The 18990-nt window shown below is 34.8% G+C and overlaps 1 protein-coding gene across 2 annotated transcripts in view; it reads left to right on the top strand.

Moving 5' to 3' along the window:
• The first annotated feature begins 4326 nt into the window (after positions 1 to 4326).
• Positions 4327 to 18990, top strand: part of LOC106057264 (tyrosine-protein phosphatase non-receptor type 23-like) — a 40703-nt gene continuing 26039 nt past the window's right edge. For both annotated transcript variants that reach the window (XM_056013826.1, XM_056013825.1), the window contains exons 1-13: positions 4327 to 4463; positions 7076 to 7150; positions 7346 to 7473; positions 7850 to 7976; positions 8896 to 9030; positions 9583 to 9744; positions 9887 to 10045; positions 12959 to 13017; positions 14714 to 14793; positions 15435 to 15549; positions 15694 to 15759; positions 16842 to 16981; positions 18204 to 18295. In XM_056013826.1, coding sequence (XP_055869801.1) covers positions 4377 to 4463; positions 7076 to 7150; positions 7346 to 7473; positions 7850 to 7976; positions 8896 to 9030; positions 9583 to 9744; positions 9887 to 10045; positions 12959 to 13017; positions 14714 to 14793; positions 15435 to 15549; positions 15694 to 15759; positions 16842 to 16981; positions 18204 to 18295 — 1425 coding nt within the window. In that variant the 5' untranslated portion in view covers positions 4327 to 4376. The remainder of the gene's footprint in view (positions 4464 to 7075; positions 7151 to 7345; positions 7474 to 7849; positions 7977 to 8895; positions 9031 to 9582; positions 9745 to 9886; positions 10046 to 12958; positions 13018 to 14713; positions 14794 to 15434; positions 15550 to 15693; positions 15760 to 16841; positions 16982 to 18203; positions 18296 to 18990) is intronic.

Below are 18990 nucleotides of genomic sequence, written 5' to 3'. Positions count from 1 at the left end.
GGTAAAATGGATGTTTTGTCTATCCCAACGAATAGTAACGAAAACACTGTCATAGATTTACATTAAGTGTGGCTGCCTGATATTCCCTCTGGACTGACGTTCGGTGGTCATGAAGGTCCCGAGTTTGAACCCTCATGCCTGCTGCCATCCCCCGTCTTCCCGCGGGAGGTTTGGGCTAGGTTATTGTACCTAATTATCTTAAGAATCCGAAGGAACGTCTAGAACATTAAAACAATAAGTAAAGAAAAACTTTATTCATTCTTTCAATGTAGTGAAAGCGAGTGTTTTAATTAACAGTTGACTGTTTTAAAAACTTTGGGAAAAGTTTGGTTTTCACAGTTTTTCTACTACTGTATTTTACACTGAAATTGAGATGATTCTCAAGAGGCGAATTTCTAAAAAAAAAAAAAGTTTTTAATCTTCGTGATGAATATAAAAAAAAAATAGGCCAATTATTACTTTTTATTATTATTATAACAGCTAACATGTTTGTTTGTAAAATGTTTTACAAGTTTCAGATGTTCCTTCAAAGTTGAAGATAATTATACTTCCTATTCCAAACCTTCCGAAAGGACGACTTGGAATGTCAGTGGGCCGGGTATGAATCCTGGACATCGAGGAGTGCATACTTTTTTATATTGTTAGGGACATATAGTACATGCCTTTTTTTTTTAGGTCAATTTGTAGTGTTCACTACATACAGTTATCATAGGCATCAGGGCCGCCTCTACCTATTGTGCAATGTGTGCATTGCACGCAGGCTGCTGAATGTAGGGGGCGGTCAAATTATTATTCCAAGGTTAGCTTTATTATTTAAATTTTTAGTTTTAAAAAATTATTCAAATATTTTAATATTTTTTTTATAAATCTATAAATATAATTCTCTTCTTCCCTCAACATTTTAAACGAGAAGAAGTAAAGGAAAGATCACTCTCTTATTTCTGCGGACACGTAACGTAGTCGCAAAATAGCAGGGCCGGACGGTTGTAACCAAGAAATATCACTCTTTTTTTTTTATTTCTATCTCACGTTAAGAAAAGGGGGAGGGGGGAGTAATCTATCTCTGTAGTAACTATCGAGAAGACATAGCACGCTCAAGAGTTTGGACACCATGGAAAGATCACTCTTTTATTTTTGCAACTCGGACGGAGGGAGTTATCCTAGGTAATTTAATTGGCGAAAAAAAAGAAGGGCCGGGAGGGTGGGGGGAAGCAGTATTCATCCGTCACTAAATAGCAGAACCGGGTTTAACCATTGTAGAGCCCTATGCGAAACGGATTTCACGGGGCCAAGTTTGGGTAGGGATACGGATAATAAGTGAAAATTAAGAGTTTGTATTAGAAAATAAATTCGTCTTTGCATTTTATTCATTCGAATCTTTACTACATACAGAATTACTTTACAAGCCTTGCGTGTAGCGAAGTCATACAAAACATCATAAAAATTATATTTCCTACATAAATCACGCTCAATAGCAAGAATTACCAAATGTTTCAATCTATCCATGGAACTATACTAAAACGAGAATTGTTGATCTCAAGTAATTCTTTATTAGTTTGAGGCGCGAGAAGCTTCTTTCACTAGATTCCTCAATTGCGGGTATTGCATAATGCCGTTTTTTTTTTTTTTTTTTTTTAAATCGCGCGTAGGATTGGCGTTTTCCATATTGAATGACACCCCAAAATGGCAATTTTCGTCTATATATTTCAGGAGATATGTATGAGTTTTCAAAAGATTCTAATAAATTCTGGATATTTCCAGGACTTTTGGTATATTTTGCAATTTCATGAGATTTCCAGGACCTCCTTTTAAAGTGACAGGAGGCCGCGGGAAATCTGTTAAAAGTTATAAAATGGTTTAATTTAATAATTTATACACCTAAAATTAGCGCGGGTCCTATAAAAGTGCGGGGCCCACTGCGGTCGCATAGGTTGCAGTGGCCTAAGGTCGGCCCTGCAAAATAGCGGCGTATGCTACTCCGCCGGTCGACTAGTTCTAAATATTCAATTATCTTTAGAAAACTATTTAAAAAAAAATAGGTGTACATAAGAAGCTATTTTGGAACATTTTAATAAGATAAAATAGAGCGGCGTGCAAGGGATTCCCAGGGGTTTTTCCATATGGGGCTACATATTTCTAACGTTGAATTTTCGCGGGTTATCTGTAATAGGTTGTTTCGGGTGACGCTTATATTACAGAAGGAGATCAGTCAAAACATTTTTTTCTTCTTAGTGTCTACTTATTACATATAGGCCTAAATATTGTTGTTTAGCCCTGTAGATCTATAGTAATTAAAAACTAATGTTAAAAACGTTTTCCTTTTTTATGTTAAATGGCAGTTAGTTAAGCGTAGAATATTTTAAGGTCATTATAGATGTAATCTACATTAAGTTATGTAGTTGTAGGCTACTTGCTGTTTGGAGCAACAATTTAGCCAACGACCGATCAACAACAAGGGGGAAGGGAGACGAAAAAAATGTTTTATTTTCATTGTAGTTATTAGTCCGCCGTATCTGAATATTACCAATGTTTACAAATTAAAATATCTTAAGAAAGAAAAGTCGTTTCATCTTCTAATAAGACCTTGACAAATGTAGACCTTTATTATTATTATTATTATTTTTGCGAGGGTCGTACCCGGAAATGTTTGAGAAGCACTGCCTTAATGTGTTTTAGTTCAAGTCATTGTAAGCCTATAAGTGACTTGTACTTATGATCATTTATTTTATAACAATTCAAGAAAAATATTCAGCGCTGGTTTGCTTCATTTTGTTGAAGTGATGTGATGCATAAATTTATAGGCACCTCCAAATCCGCGTAAATGTCAAGATAATTGTGGACACAATGCACATCTTTCCAACTTACAATTGTGATAATCATTATCAAAGTTTACGAAACGTTGAAAACGTTTCACCGTCAATGGCTTTTGTATTTCGAGTCACTTTGTTCAGCATGAAACTGATTCGGTTATCTTTTCGTATATAATACAGACGTTACTTCAAAAAAAAAAAAGAAGATAATTACGTCCTACGCGTCATGCATTTAGTCATGCATATGTTTTAGGAATTAATAAATAAAGACGAAATTAGCCTACAGGTACAAAAGGAGTAAATGATTAGTGTCATATTAGGGTCATAGTAATTCTGAAAAGACAAGAATATAATGCAGAAAGAAAATTAAAAAAATATAAATATAATTTTTATGATGTTTTGTATGACAAAGAGCATGAGGGATAAGACAACGGTGTGAATATTAAGAAAGAAAAAAAAGGAATGATCTACAAACATGAATTTAAATCAATGGGCGCTTTTGGTACATGGTCTAGCTCAGTCGTAATACATTTCTTTTTCTAGAAGAAAAGGAGGGGCAGAATTTTTAAATTTCGCACGCAGGCGGCAACAACCCTAGCGGAGGCCCTGCTTTCTACTATGCCTACTGTTGTGTGCGGCATCTGCAATCCGGGACCCTTCTTTTATGCTCGCTCTCCATGTGGATCTATCCAATCCCAGCTGCTATATATAGTGTCTATTTTGAAGAGCTTCGTGTAGTCTAATACATATGACACTCGACCTGGCCCCACGCACTGATAAGGCGGCCGCCACACACTGTATTATAGGTAGGCCTATATAGGAATATACAAATTCCTTATTTTTTGCGGTTTCAATCTTGAAAATGGCTTAGTTGTCCTATGCTTTAGTTAAGTAAGAATAGGTTAAATTTTCGTATTTTATCATTCGCGTGAAGTGGAAGAATTAATGATTATGAGTGATCAGGACAATAAATATGGAAAAGCTCCAGACCTTTGTTAACAGATGCCTACTCCGGATATTAGGAATTAGGTGGCCAGAAAAGATAACTACTATCGATTTGTGGGAGAGAACTAGACAAAAGCCCATAGCCCATGACATCACAAAACGAAAATGGAGCTGGATAGGACACACCCTGCGAAAACCAGCTACCAGTGTTGCAAGGCAGGCACTTGACTGGAACCCACAAGGAAAGAGGAAAGTGGGCAGACCCAAGCAAACCTGGAAGAGGTCACTGGTCATGCAGTCATCAGTGAAGCTGAGGGTATTGGAATCCAGGAATGACATGGGAGCAGATGAAGAAAGCTGCTCAGAACCGAGTTCGGTGGAGAGGTGTGGTTGCGGCCCTATGCTCCCCTGGGAGTGCGCAGGATTAAGTCAAGTCAGGACAATAAATTTGATACAGAATCTAGAAATAGCTAGACCTACGTGTCTCTTCATGACAATACTTTGTTTTGTTAAAGTAATGTTTTTAAAACTGAAAGGGAGGTAATTAAAAATTCTTCCCTTACGTGAACTACTTCCGGATCGATGTTTATTATTAGTTACGTCGCAAAGAATTAGAAAAAAATGGAGGCTCTACCGAGACTCCCGATGTTATCATTTGATTTAAAACATAGTCCAGAATATGTAGAATTTGGACCAACGTTAAAACAGGTAAAAGAAACATTATCCAGATCTAAGTTCGCACTAAATAAAGAAGTTTTGATCTAGATGGGACCTAGTATTTTATTCTAAATTTTAATCAGATAGATGATAATCTTTTCAATCAAAAGTGACAAAATAATTAATATAATACAATTGAAAATGTTTCTGACTGTTTCATTGATGATTCATAATCACATTTGAAGTCATTTGAATTTTAATGATGGCAATGAAGACTAGATCTATAGATAGTCTAGATCTAGATATCTCATTGTCAATATAGATCAATTATAAAAAATCTTTTTTGAAGTAACGTCTGTATTAACTTTAAGTATAAATAGTATTATTATTATCATAATAACATAATTAAATTAGATTATAATGTAGATGATGAATGATAGATCTAACTTAATTTTAATGACTTATGTCTTAATGTAAGAAGAAACTAATCATAATCTAAATCATTTGATAATGATAATCTATTCTATACTGTCTATGGACTATTATTTATTACACTTATACTATAGTTTATAGTAGTTTATACTATAAATATTAACTCAATACTCTATAGCCACTACCTATTGTCTCTATAGTGACAGACTAGATCATACTATAGATACTAGTACTAGACTATAGTACTTGTTTATAGATCAGTATATCTGTATGAAGTGTATTACATGTGACTATGTCAGGTTCTTTTAATTAATACTTGGCTCAAATAAATGTAAATGAGATACTTAAAAACTCTCTCAATGACTTGAACCCTAAAAGAAATCCAAATGTCACTATTAAATACACTTAACAAGAAATCCAACTATCCAGAGAATTAGGAGCTTTAATATATCTCAGATGCACTTGTAGTAGTTGTACTCATAACCAATAAACATATTGTTCCACCACACATTAAATTTAGAACTTTATATCTAAACATTCAATCCACATCATGTGTATATTTACTATAGCCTCTCTACTAGTATCATACTGTTCACATTCATACCCTGGGAATGTATAAAAAAAGGAATATAACTCTTTCATACTTAAATAGCAACAAAGAAACACTACATTCACTCTTGCCATACACACCCGCTCCTAAAAGTATCTAGATCTAAATCTAGGTCTATTCTGAACTATCTAAATGTAATTAGTCTAAACTTTAAAGTAATGTTTGTTAATAATAATAGCAGTAATAAGTTCATTCAATAACGAAACGGTTACCCTTTATTTTGTTTTTTATTTAAACCACCATAGACTTGATACATCTAGAGTATCTATACAGAGAATTTAAAAAACCACTTTGAGAATCTTATCTTATAAAATACACTCTACGTTACTTCAAAATGAAGATGATTACGTCCTATGTGTCATGCATCTAATCAGGCATTTTTACCAGTGTTATTTCCTGGCTAGCTCATGCAACCCATCCCATGCTCTAATAGCACTGGGAAGAAGGAGCATATTTGTACTAATTTGTCCTAGCATGTGGAACAAGGAATGTGCCTTTATCTTTGTGTCTTTCTGAGTATTTTAATTAGGTTTTGTTTTTGTATTTGAAGATTACGGTTCAGTGTAAATTTACTTTTAAGTCTTCTATCCTGGAGGCTTTCTAAATTTAGTTTAGTGATTTGACTATCAATGTTACTCTAGTCAAATGTGAATATTTGTTTGTTATGAATCTCACTGCTTTATTTTGTGTTTGTTCCAGTTTCTAGATGTTTTCTTGAGTTGAGGGGAGTAGTGAGAAAAACTTATCAAAAAGACATTCATTTCAATTTTAAAGTCAAATAAACTTGTAATTTCAACTGTGTTCATATTTCACAGGTTATAGTGACTATCAAGATAAAACCAAAGCTTAAAGTCTTTTCAGACTCATGGTTTTTCTTCAATATTTTTTTTATTAGTTTCAATTTTGAAAAGCTTTTCAGCAGAGGCTGAATCGCCATTATTACAGGCATTAGTAACAAAATTTGAACGCCAATGTAAATTTTGGTGTCAATTTCATTCATTTTATTTTCTGTTTTGTATTAGAGTAGCGGCTGGACATCTTTATTGATGCTGAACTTGTTTTGTATTTCTTCATATGATTTGAAGGGCTGTAAGCCACTGCTTTCACCCGGTCAACTATTTCCTCTGTTGCAATACTTTAATTAGGATTAATCCACATTATAAAGTTTTAACTCCACTATTAACATCTAGCATATTTCCATCGTTCTCATATCTTTGGACTCTACAGTTTTGAATATTTAAGTTTATGTAATATTTAAATATTTTTTGTTTTTAAAGTATGAGAGTTTTTTTCTATCAGAGATGGGTAGTCTGTGTAGTGTAGGACTATCTAATTGACAGTCTTGAATTTCATGTACATGTGTTCAGTAGTTTAATAAATGGATAGCTATCTGATTGAGTTGAGTCATCTTTAAGAGTATGCTAGTGCTAGATAGAGATTCAACTCTTCCTGTCATCAAAAACACTGGGGCTTTGAGTTGCTCACCAGCAATCCAACCCTTAGACAATGCCCTTCTCAACCACCCAAGTCAACCCATATATATTTATATATATATATTGAAATAAATTAATTGATAAAAGAAAAAAAACTTATAGTTATTTTATCTTTGTATTACTTTCAGTATATCAAGAATCACTATGGTGAAGATCCAGCCTTATATAACAAACCTTGCACAGACCTGGAACAACTCAGGCAGGTAAAGAAGAGATGTGTTCTATTTGAATTGTTCAGCTTTATTGTGCTCAACTCTGTTAACTCTTTGCATAATATTTCAATTGTTCAACTTAATTGTCCTAGACTCTCTGTGCATTTTAGTTTTAATTATTTATTTGTATAACACTTAAGTGTAATATATATAAACATGTTTTATCATTCTTTGATGTCCCTGCAGGCTGCTATTCAAGTCAGTCGAGATGTCATGGGCTGCACTACCTTGAAAAAGTATTATGCCCAGCTACAGTATTTGCAGGGGCGATTCCCCATGGGAGAAGGAGAAGAAGCTGCTATTGCATTTACATGGTAAAATAATCTATTGAATGCGTTTACATATTAGTCTTTGTCAAGATTTGTTTAAGATATATGTGCCATATGCGGAGCATAACAGTCACTAATCAACAGTCTTACTTATGAAGTGCCAGGTGTCAAGAACCAAGAGAATTAAAGCAGCACAGAAGTTCTGTGAAATTATATTTACAAAATAAATTTGACCTTGCTAAACTGTATTAGAAATAGTCATAAAATAGAAATGAAATAATGTAATTAGCACATGAAAGAAATGTGTAAAGGTAGAGCTAAATCAAATCACATGATCAGAAGTACACGCTAGTTTGAGTTTAGTGAAGATTTCTGAGCTTGAGCCTGCTTATCATGCATGTTATTTGTTGCTGATTTGTAGGGAAGATATACAGACAGGAAGAGATCAAACACTCTGTGATATCAAGTTTGAACAGGCCTGTATCTTATATAATATTGGCAGCTTGCACTCTCTGCTGGGTGCTCTGGATACTGGACATAATGCTGAGGTAAATCAATTCGCATTAGTATTGCTTTTCTAACTTGTATCCTTGGTAATGAACAGTCTGTAGGTAACATTGTTGGCTGCTGAACCAAATCAAAGCCTGATTTGTTTAGTTTAGTTTTACTCATCATTTAACCCTGCCCTAGTATGGTGGGGTCAACGTGACTACAGCCTTTTTAGGACCAAACTTAAAAAAAAATATTGCGATTAATGACTTTGCCTGCCATGTATTTTGTCGTAAGGCTTTCCAAAGTACGTTACATGTGTTAGATAATTTGTTCATAAAAAAATTTTCACTTGTTTTGGATGTTTTTTAAGAGTTGAAGATATACTTCCTAGTCTAAACCTCCCGCAGGATGACTGGGAATGCCAACAGGCAGGGTTAAACCCGGGACCATCAATAAGTCCAAACTACAGTCCATCGCGCATACGACATGACCAGGCAGCTATCCGTTTCAAATTATTATCTGTTATTTATTATTTAGGTAATTTTTTGTTTAGTGACGTGTTGACCCCATGGTACTGTCAATGTGATGAAGGTATTTCCCCCCCCCCCCCCCCTCCACACAAAAAAAAATCCAGGAATCTTACATTGGCTGGCACAATGAAAAAGAACAAAGCCTGGATTCCACCAAACTTTTTGAGAAAAGCAGCAGAAGGAACAGTTGTATAGGCCTTTGATCTTGCTAATGCTTCCACTCTCTTGTCCATTGTTCCAAAGAAGAATTTAAGAGAGTCGTATTTCAGTCCACCATCCATTTCCAAAACTGATGCAGATGCTGGGAAAATTTGATTATGAAACATGGTATATGGTCTATCATTGACAAAGATTGTGATGTTCTATTGCATTGCTTTATTCTTATGTACAATGTACCTTAAACTGGTTTTAAAATGTGATCTAAGTTTTTCTTGTTATTCCCCAGGGAATGAAAGTGTCTTGCACCCACTTCCAGTGTGCTGCTTGGGCCTTTGAGTTGCTGCGCAATAACTTCTGTAGTTCATCCATGAGTACTGACATGAGCTTTGAGCTCTTAAACTTTCACATTACGTTAATGCTGGTAGGTGGATGCTTCATTCAAATCTACTAATTAGTAATTTTGTTGTTTCTATTTTCCAAATGGCATTTACTCTTTCTTTTATTTCCTAGTGATAATGCAATTTTTTTTAAAGTGTAGAAAGCTTAATATCACCAACCTGGCATGCAAAAGTGTAAATATTGAGTCAAAAAAAATAATTGTTTAGGCTATTTTGCTTTTTCATTCTTCATAATAAGCATGTTTTTTATTTATTTTTTGATTTTTTGTTTGTTTCTATATTTTCACCTTTTATAATTGGTTGATGGTTAATTAGCTATGGTATCAATATTATGGATTAGAAAAAAATATTTTTTCCCCCTTTGCTAAAACAAAATATATATAAAGGTCTAAGAGATTAACTAGAATCTCTGTTTCTCATTTCTTTTCAGAAAAATCAATAGTTGATTTTTAAGAATGATTGTCTCAAGACTATTGTCAACAATAGCTGTTACCTTTCACAAAAAAAAATAAATAATAACACAATCCAATAATTCTTTGCTAAATTTATGTTGAATATTAATGTTTTTTTTACAGGCCCAAGCCCAAGAGTGTATACTAGAGAAATCAATATTTGACAACAGAAAGAACAGTATCACAGCCAAAGTAGCTGCCAAAGTTGTTGAATTTTACAAGGAAGCCTGTGGCCTCATTGATCTGGCTGACAGCAAGCAACAGATTAATTCTAGGATGCACAAGGTGCATAAAACTTAATATGTACATCTTATTTGTAACTTGGAAGGTGTTAATATTTTAAATAAATAAATATATAACTTTAAATTTATTAACAAATTTTTTCTATTTGAAAGTAATGCTTATTGTAATCATGTCTTGATTGTAGGAATGGAGCAGACGTCTCATCATGAAAAATGCCTTCTACCAGAGCATTACGTATTTCTTCTTGGGTCGTGAGGCTGAAGAAGCACAAAAGCCCGGTGAATGTTTGGCGTACTTAACAGCTGCCAAAGATGAGCTAACAAAGGCTACCCAACTGGCGAAGGTTATTTTAAGTTTTTTTTTTTTTTTTGTTATTTTCTCTTTCTGGGTACATTCACTTAATATAACTTAGTGTTGAATGCAGAAACTCTTTGTAGTAACCTGATAAAACATTACAAGAAAACATGTCTTGATCCTAGGCTTTATTGAACAAGAATGACAAAACAGTTTGCAATAACACAGTACATACACACACACAAGCTGACCTGGACACCAAGACATTTAGACACACTAGAAAAGTCAATTCACAACACACAACAAGAAACATAGATACATAACATTCAACCCCCCCCCCCCCCCCCCCCCCCCGCCCCATTTAGTTTCTTTTGGCTCTACTTCTGAGATTATAAAAGTGCTGTACGGGCGTATCTCTGGCAAGTGATTTTAGTCCATTTTCAATGGTGTTTTCCTCTGCTCTTAAAGCAGGTGTAACCATGTTTTCTGCAGATGTCTCTATGTCACCCCTAGAAACTTATGAGTGTTGGGAGGCACCGGCGAAGTCTCAGTGTTACCAGGAGCCAATTGATGTTGAGAGACCTCAGAAGATGTCTCAACCTTTCTCTGAGCTAAATCATGTAATACGAACTCTGAAGATGAGTCTCCTCTCTGAGCCAAATGATGTAGTGAGACAGTTTCTTTCCGTCCATTTGGAAGACGTATGTGGGCATAGTTCTGATTTGCTTCAATAAGCTCCACTTTATCTACCAGCGGATCATATTTGTTTGCCTTGCGTGCCTTCTCACCAGGACATGCCCTGGAACAGATAGCCAGGTTGGTAGAGAGACACCACAGGCGGACCTTCTTTTGTAGGAAAATAGTCTTTCGTCAGGCGTCATGTTTGTAGCAGTGCATAGTAGATATCTAATTGAATGGAGAGCGTCGTTTAGGGCTAGCTCCCATTGTGTATTATGTAGCCCTCTTGACCTGACAACAAGAAGAATTGACTTCCAGAGAGTCGAGCTCAGTTTTTCTACTTGCCTGTTCCCTTTGGCATTATATGCGGTGGATCTGCTTGTTACTATGCCTTTACCTCTGAGGAAAGATCGTAGCTCTTCAGACATGAAGGCTGATCCTCGGTCAGAATGTAAATACGAGGGCGTCCCAAAAATAAATAATAATAAATATTTATTTTTAGTGGTAGAAGGGAGTGGTCCTTTAAAGTCAACATTAAGTCTCTCGAATTCTCAAATGGTGATGTGGCTTTTACTAAGCTGCCGGCAGATGGTTGATAAAAACGAGGTTTTATCTCTGCACAGATGGGACAATTGTTTGCTATAGTTCTTATTTCTTTAACTGCATACGGGAGATTCTTTGACCGGACGAAATGGAGCATTCGCACTATGCCAGGATGGTAAAGAGTGTTGTGAAGTTCTTTCAAAGACCTGGGGGGGGGGGGGGGGGGGGTACTTGCACAGAATCCAAGAGAAAGTGCATCGACTGCCATGTTGTCAGCCCCCGGACGGTAACACATATCAAAACTGTATATTGATAGTTCTATTCTCCACCTCTAAATTTAGTCATTTTTAATCTTACCGTGATGACAAGGGTTAAGCATGAAGGATACTGACCTTTGATAATAGAAAATGTCTTCATTTCTTGATTGATTCAACTGTAGCCATTGCTTCTTTCTCTACAGAGGATTGACGTCTCTCGCTAAGAGATAGTGTTCTAGAGACGAAAGCAACTGGTCTTTTGTTCTGGGATAAGGTAGCAGATATAGCGATATCCGATGCATCTATTTCAAGCTCCTGTGGCATTTTGTGGTCTACTGCCATTCCTAGTTCTTCTTTCAACGCTTGAAATGTATCTTTGACTCTCTCAGAGAGTGGGAAAGTTCTTTTGTGTACTAAAGGATGGAACTTATCTGAGAAATGTCCTATCCAGTTGACATAGTAGGAGAATAGACCTACAGCTCGCCTTTGTGCATTTAGGTTCTCGGGTGGAGGAAGTTGACACAAGGGCAGTAGTCTGTCGGGGTCTGGCTTTATCTCATTATGTGAGACTTCATAACCTAGTAGTCTTATTCTTGAAGAAGCGTATGCACACTTTTCATCATTAAGAGTTAGTCCATATTTTTTTATAGCCTCAAGAAATTTATGCAGATTTTTATCATGCTCTTCTCTGTTCCTACCACAAATGGTGATGTCAATATAAGCATATGTACCCTCCAGTAGCTTGAAGTCTTTTTAAGTGGAGCCTTTACTTTTAATGTCAGTTTTAATATGGCCGCAGGTATAACCACTTAGATTCGTGTTGGACAAAATTATATGTTTTGATGAGTGAAAAGTTCTAAATCTATACTTTCTGACAGCCGATGCAAAAATGTAACTGTCCAAACTACCTGTATTGATGAGGGCATCAAGTGTATTGTTGTTAACTTGTATTTTCATCACAGCATAAGAATAGAGAAAACAAAGAGGCTGCTGTTATTGTATAAGCTTCTGAATCAGAGTTAGGTCTGTAAACTATAGAAAAATTTGATTTGCATACCTTTTTGAAGTGTCCCTTTTTACAGCATTTATTACAGATTGCATCTTTAGCGGGGCATTTGCTACAAGAGTGGATAGCACCTCCACAAAAGTAGCACTTGCCTTGAGCTGCAGCTATGGTAACGGGTGCTGAATCAATGCATTGAAATGCATTCAAATTTCAAAATGTTTAACTATTAGCATCATTAATAATATTTTTTGCTTTTAAAAGTTTGTTTAATTTGTACAGCAAATAATGAAACTTTATAAATGACTCCTCGCTGAATTCCAGATTCTTGTAGCTGATTGTATTTAATTAAACTTTTAAGGTTCTCATTTTTTAAAATATATTTTACTTGTGTACATTATTTAAGCTAACAAAACTGCTTAAAAATAGAATGGTTATACATTTAAAGTAAATATTGAGATTGGTATTATTTCCTTTTCAGAATGAAGTTCCTGAGGTTCTAGATAGTTTGCATTTTGCTAAAGATGTTATTCTGGGAAAGTAAGTGCATTTTTCTTCTTCATAGAAACGTCACACACTTGAAAGTTAAATAATCTAGATCTTCCCCATAACAAAATCAACATTAGCCTAATAGGCTGCAATTGTTTGTGTTTAAAAAATTTTGTATTTAATTTTAAAACGTTTGTAAAAAAATAAAATTTGAAAGAGTAGTAAGATAAAAGTAGATACCATTTTGTGGAAATAGAAGGAAAACTGTCAGTTTGAATAGTATCTTTCATTGCTCTGTTCCTATTGTGAAACACTTGTTTAAATGCTTACATTGGAAATATAAAAATCTTTTGTTGGATTACGAAATGTATAATGATTTTAATGATTCAATGAAAATGTACAATACTCTTTGAGAGCTGACACGTGGCGCAGCTAATGCCCCCCCCCCCCTTTTTTTTTTTTATCTGAGCCTCACTCTCTGTCACCACGAAAGTTACGTGGGGTAACTCTAGTCCGACTTGCAGAAATAAAAGAGTTATCTTTTCATGAATTTTTCATCATGGTCTACCCCATGGTTGAGCCAGGAAGAGAATTATATATATATATATATAGAGAGAGAGAGAGAGATTCTAGCCAGACATTAGCCTCGGCCTGCTGGCCTTAGTTTGTGTATTACTAATCTATTGAATTGTATTTATATTTATGTCAAAATTAGCTAATGTTCCTTTAAAGGTTTTTCTCTTTCGCCACAAAATAAAAGTAGTTTTGCGAAAATACACCCATATCAAATATAAAATAATAAGGAAACGGATTTACCCGATTTGTTAAAAGTGAATAGAGATAACTGTAGCAATAAAATGAAAGTAGCGCGAGATGAATGGGATATAAAATACAATTAAAACGGGTTTACCTGATTTGTTAATTGAAGGGGATTCTAAAGTATGTCAGGATGTCTAAATTTGCAGATATAAGGAACGAATTTATGTAAAAATGCTTTTGAAACACACATTTGATGATCAATTTGATTAAATAATGAAATCAATTGACTATATATTGTATTTTCATGTGTCAAAGTATAAAAACTATCTGTGCAAAGTGTAGTTCTTAAAATTAGATCTAGTAGATCCTTTCAACTTGTCTCATGTAAACATGTCCTAGATCTATAAAATAATAGTACTTTCATAGAGTTGGGCAACTTTTTGTTTTGAGGGTCTTAAGTTTGTTTTACGGCTACCATACATACGTTAAAGTTCCAGTTAGCACCCAAGAAACATCTATGCCAAGTTTTATCAAGATTGGTCAAACGGTTTTGATTTCAATGTGGGACATACATACATACACACGCCTTACTTTCTATTTTATAGTATAGATTTCTTCATCAACAATTAAATATCTGCACAGATATCAGACCCTTAGACATCTCCTATCTTCAAATGGTTAAAAAACTCTGATTGGAGAATTTGCATTTGTTTTAAAAAGTTATACTAGCAAAAAATTGAGCAATCAGACACTGCTTATTGAAATTACACTGTGCCATTTTTAAACCATATAGCTGTCTATAGTCCTCGTGCAATTAACATACATACATACATTTTTTTTTACTTGATTGTTAATTTAGGATTTAATTAGTAATAATTGCAATTACAAAATGTTTCCAAAATTTGGCACTCATACTTTTGAAATATTTAAGCATTTATAAACACATTTTGAATTATTACACATGTTTAAATGTGTTTCATTATTTCAGATATGAATCAGCCAAAAAAGATAATGACTTTGTTTATCATGCCAAGGTCCCAGCTATAGAGAGTTTACCTGAGATTAAAGGTAAAAGATTGCTTACAAAAGAATAAATGGCTGTTACAAATCTAAAGAGCATTAGCTGTGTTTGTGTGTGTTTGTGTGTGTCTGGGTAAAACAAATGTCCCCCTTTTATTCAGTGCATAAAAGAAAGTCAAGTTTCCCTTTCAGACCTTCTGGTTTATAGGGCAGATGATGTAAAGGTCATCTGTTTCTGTGGCCTACAGTTAACGAGGTTGTCATGTTGCCAGCACAACGACCAACTGCCTTTACTTTTCCCCAACTTATGTCAGCTACCCATTAGAGCTGGGTGGACTCAGAAGCACCAGAGGATCCCGAAATTAAAATTTTTTAGTCTTCACCAGGATTTGAACCCCGGTTCAGAAGCCAAGCTCTTTACTGCTCAGCACCTCTTTAGTGCATAATGTTCACAGTTATTCTGTTACAAAGGGCCCTAGTGTGTCCAGCTAAACAGATACCTTTATTTTCCCAACTGAAGGGAGGTACCATGTGGAGTCGGATGGACTCATGTTTCCTTCATATGCATTGCTTTGCTATTCAAATAAATATTTTGGCAAACCTTAAACCTGAACCTAGTGTAAGTTTGTTTTAATGCATTACTCTATACATGTCTTGAGAATTATTTTTATATTTTCTATTCATTGTAGGGGCATGTTTAGTAAAAGGTATACCCTTTGATCCGACTGATAAAGAAATCTCTGGGCCAGATATTTTCCAAAAACTTGTGCCGATGGAAGCTCATGAGGCCTCCTCCATTTACAGGTATATATGTGTGAGTGTGTGTACAAAAATACCATTCTCATCGTCTGTCCCTTGACTTTCTTCATAGCGGTCCTGTGACAGTTCGTTATTTTTTTCATTGAAATTGTTTTGTTAAATTTACTGATTCTTTTTTTTTTCCTCTAGTGAAGAGAAAGCAAAGTTGTCCAGATCTGTTATGGAAGAAGTGGATCAGAAGAATATGGAACTTGAGTGAGTAGAGCATATCTTTCACAAATGTTTCTCACCATATGGTTTGCAGACTCAGCCTGTAGAAATATTTGTATCCTCTAAGCATTATCATAACTGCAAAGATTGTTGATATCTTATCTTATAAAATACAGACATTACTTGAAAAAAACAAGATGATTACGCCCTATGTTGCTTTGTGATACTCACCTCTATAGAGTGATTCCAGAAGGGAAAACTGTTTGTCAAGAATTCAAATTGTAACAGATATTGACCAGAGAAAACTCCTTTCAGTTAGCGTTACCTGACACCTACATACCCAAAGAAGGACAAAGTTTTACAAAGGAGCACAACAAAAAAAAATACAAAAGTAAAATTAAAAAACTGGTGTTTCTGTGTTTTTTGCTGGCTTCATTCTCTGAGCGTCCATCACCAAAACATGGAAACTTACATCATTTGATCTGAGAATGTACATGTATTTCTTGTACAACCAGCAATAACATTAGCCGTCTATGTGAATACCAAAAATTAATCACAAATAGTAACACTCAATGTCGATTGGATGGTGCTCTGTATTATGGGTCAGTATCTTGTGCTTTTGTCATGCCACTCATTATAAAGAAGTTAAACTAATCAACACAGTCAAGCTTGACATCTTTTGATTTTTCTATGCTAAGGGAATGTTTGAATTTAAACCAGAAGATATGAAGTGTGAAATTTGATTAAAAAGATCTATATCATTGCAGTAAACAACAGTGATAAAGTCAGACATTTTTACACTTTAGGCTAATGCCAGCCGGCTGTAGGACAAACTATAAAAGGGGGGGGGGGGGCATGACCTCATTGCAGGACATCTGGTAACCCCACTTTCAAAACAAAACGTAATGGAAAAGAAGCTTAGCTATTTATTGCTTCTCTTGTTTTCATGGTCAGCTCTGTTTTCATGGTCAGCCCTATTTCCAACTGTAAAGAAGGGAGTTTCTGTGGGAGAGAGAGCTCCAAAATGCTTGCACAGTTTATTTTTAGAGAACATTAACAATATAGTGGTTAGGCTTTTTTTAAAATCTATTAGCAACCAACGCAGTACGTTTTGTATTACTTCACAGCCAGTTTATGTCCTCGCTGCAGTGTGACGTGGAACAGTTGATACCTAAACCCAATCTCATGCCAGAAAATTTAATGGAGAAGTGTGCAGCTATGAGTGTGCGAGCGAATGCCATCAAGGAGCTTACTGACTCTATGGCTAGTAGGTTATTCATCACATTTTTTTGTTAAGGTTTTATTGCTTGTCATGTATTGGAGTTGTGGTGTTTATTAATGCATTTGCTTGAACAATTCTTTTACCTCCCTTGTCTATCCCTTGACTTTTGTCATAAGGGGGTGTAACAGTTGGTTTAATCAAATCCCTCCACTTTTCCTGGTCAGCAGCTGTTCTTAGCAGGATATCAAGAGAGTGGCTTGTCCATTCTTTTAAGTTATCCAGCCAGCTTTTCTTTGGACGACTCCTTTTTTTTTGTGCTGACTCAACTGTACCTTGAACAATGACTTTTGATAGTGAGTCATATCTTTCAATATTGTGTGTTCAATATAAAACTTGGTGGCATTTTTTCAACTTTTGACCCTTATGTGCTTTCTTCATTCTTGAGATCAATTTAATCATAAATCTCAAAGCTATTTACCCTTCTTCAGATGAACCTCAAGATTTATTGTCAAATTTTTAAGACTTCACGAGATCTGTGAAGAACCTCCTACATCTCATGTTGTTGTTTTTTTCGCTCTAATTTCCACTTATTGTGAAAGTTTTACATTTATTCATAAAATTTCCTGTTTCTTTCTTCAATTGCTTCTAGGCACATGTAGTAGATGTAGTTTTGAAACTGCTGATTGACTTTCTAGAACAGCATCACCACAATCAACAAGTTGTTGAATTCACAGCATCTTAACTACTTAACATCCAAGACACTTTTTTATACATTATGGGTTTATTTTCAACAGGTAGCAAAAGTAATTTTATCTGCAGTTTTTCATTCATATTGAACATGTTTACAAGCAAAACTCTAATGCAACTGGGTTATTCTCTGTTTTCATTGTCAGTCCAGTTCTACTTTTACTGATTATAGTGATACTGTTGTTTCTACCTTGTTTACAAACAGAACCCTAATGTCTCTTTTCAGCCACTGCCATGGCATTATCAGCTATTGGCCTTTGTTCAGAGAGTAATCTCTTAATAAATATCCTGCTAGAATTGGATCCTTACAATATCTTTGAGCCATCATGTCACATATAAATATTGTAGCCAGTAACTAATGTCACTATTTTGGGTTTTTATATTATATTTGGTCTGATTTACAAAACTTTCTCATTAACTGCTTACAATTTCTGTTATGTTACTAATGGTATAAAATGAAAATAATGTAACTTCTAGCCAATAGTTCTGTTAATCTATACTCCATCTATCTCTGCCTCAGGTGTGTCTGGTCTTGCTACAGAAGTACAGCTCAGCCTCGAGGAAATTCAACAGCTGTTAAACGAAGACAATGAAAAAACAGAACAGATGGAGGTGATGTTAATTTAAAATCAAATGTTATTCTACGATTGTCTGAATACTTCTACTAAATGATTGCTTGTTTCACTTTATTTGTAAACGTTTGTTCAGATTTGGCATTATGAAAGCCTATTTCCTCCATTAACCCAATAGAGCTATCAATAATGTTGTTGTTTTACTGTTGTTTTGTTTTAAATACTAAAATGCCCTTATTCTCATAAGTTTCAAATCCTGGACTACATATAATTCTGATATAATAAATAGCTCATTTTGGTTAATCAATAACACTGTCATAGAATCAAAAGCCACAACATCACAGGATTTTTAGAACTATACCACAGGTTATATTTGCCCAAGGGGCTTTAGATTAAATATGCTATGGCATCTTACATGCAATTGGAATATAAAAAGGCATCTAATGAACCAATCTGCTTTTATTTGGAAATATAAGATAAGATGTAGTTATAGTTTGCAAAGTAGAGCAAGGTATTTGTCTTCTGCCTTATTATTTCAAGCTGAGAATTAAGAGTCTGAACATCTAATTTAAATACTAAAAATATATTACATTATTTTTAGCAACAGTCTGTAAATCTAGAGAGCTTTGCTGTTGGGGTCTCTTTTTATCTACATCTCATTGTATATTAGTATATATATATTTATATCAAGAATGACCACGGGGCAGTCTCGTAATGTATACATTTTGTTCCATC

Source organism: Biomphalaria glabrata, chromosome 16, assembly GCF_947242115.1.
Source record: "Biomphalaria glabrata chromosome 16, xgBioGlab47.1, whole genome shotgun sequence".
Classification (NCBI taxonomy): domain Eukaryota; kingdom Metazoa; phylum Mollusca; class Gastropoda; family Planorbidae; genus Biomphalaria; species Biomphalaria glabrata.
The sequence above is the reverse complement of the archived record's forward strand: the minus strand, read 5'-3'. Positions and strand labels throughout refer to the sequence as shown.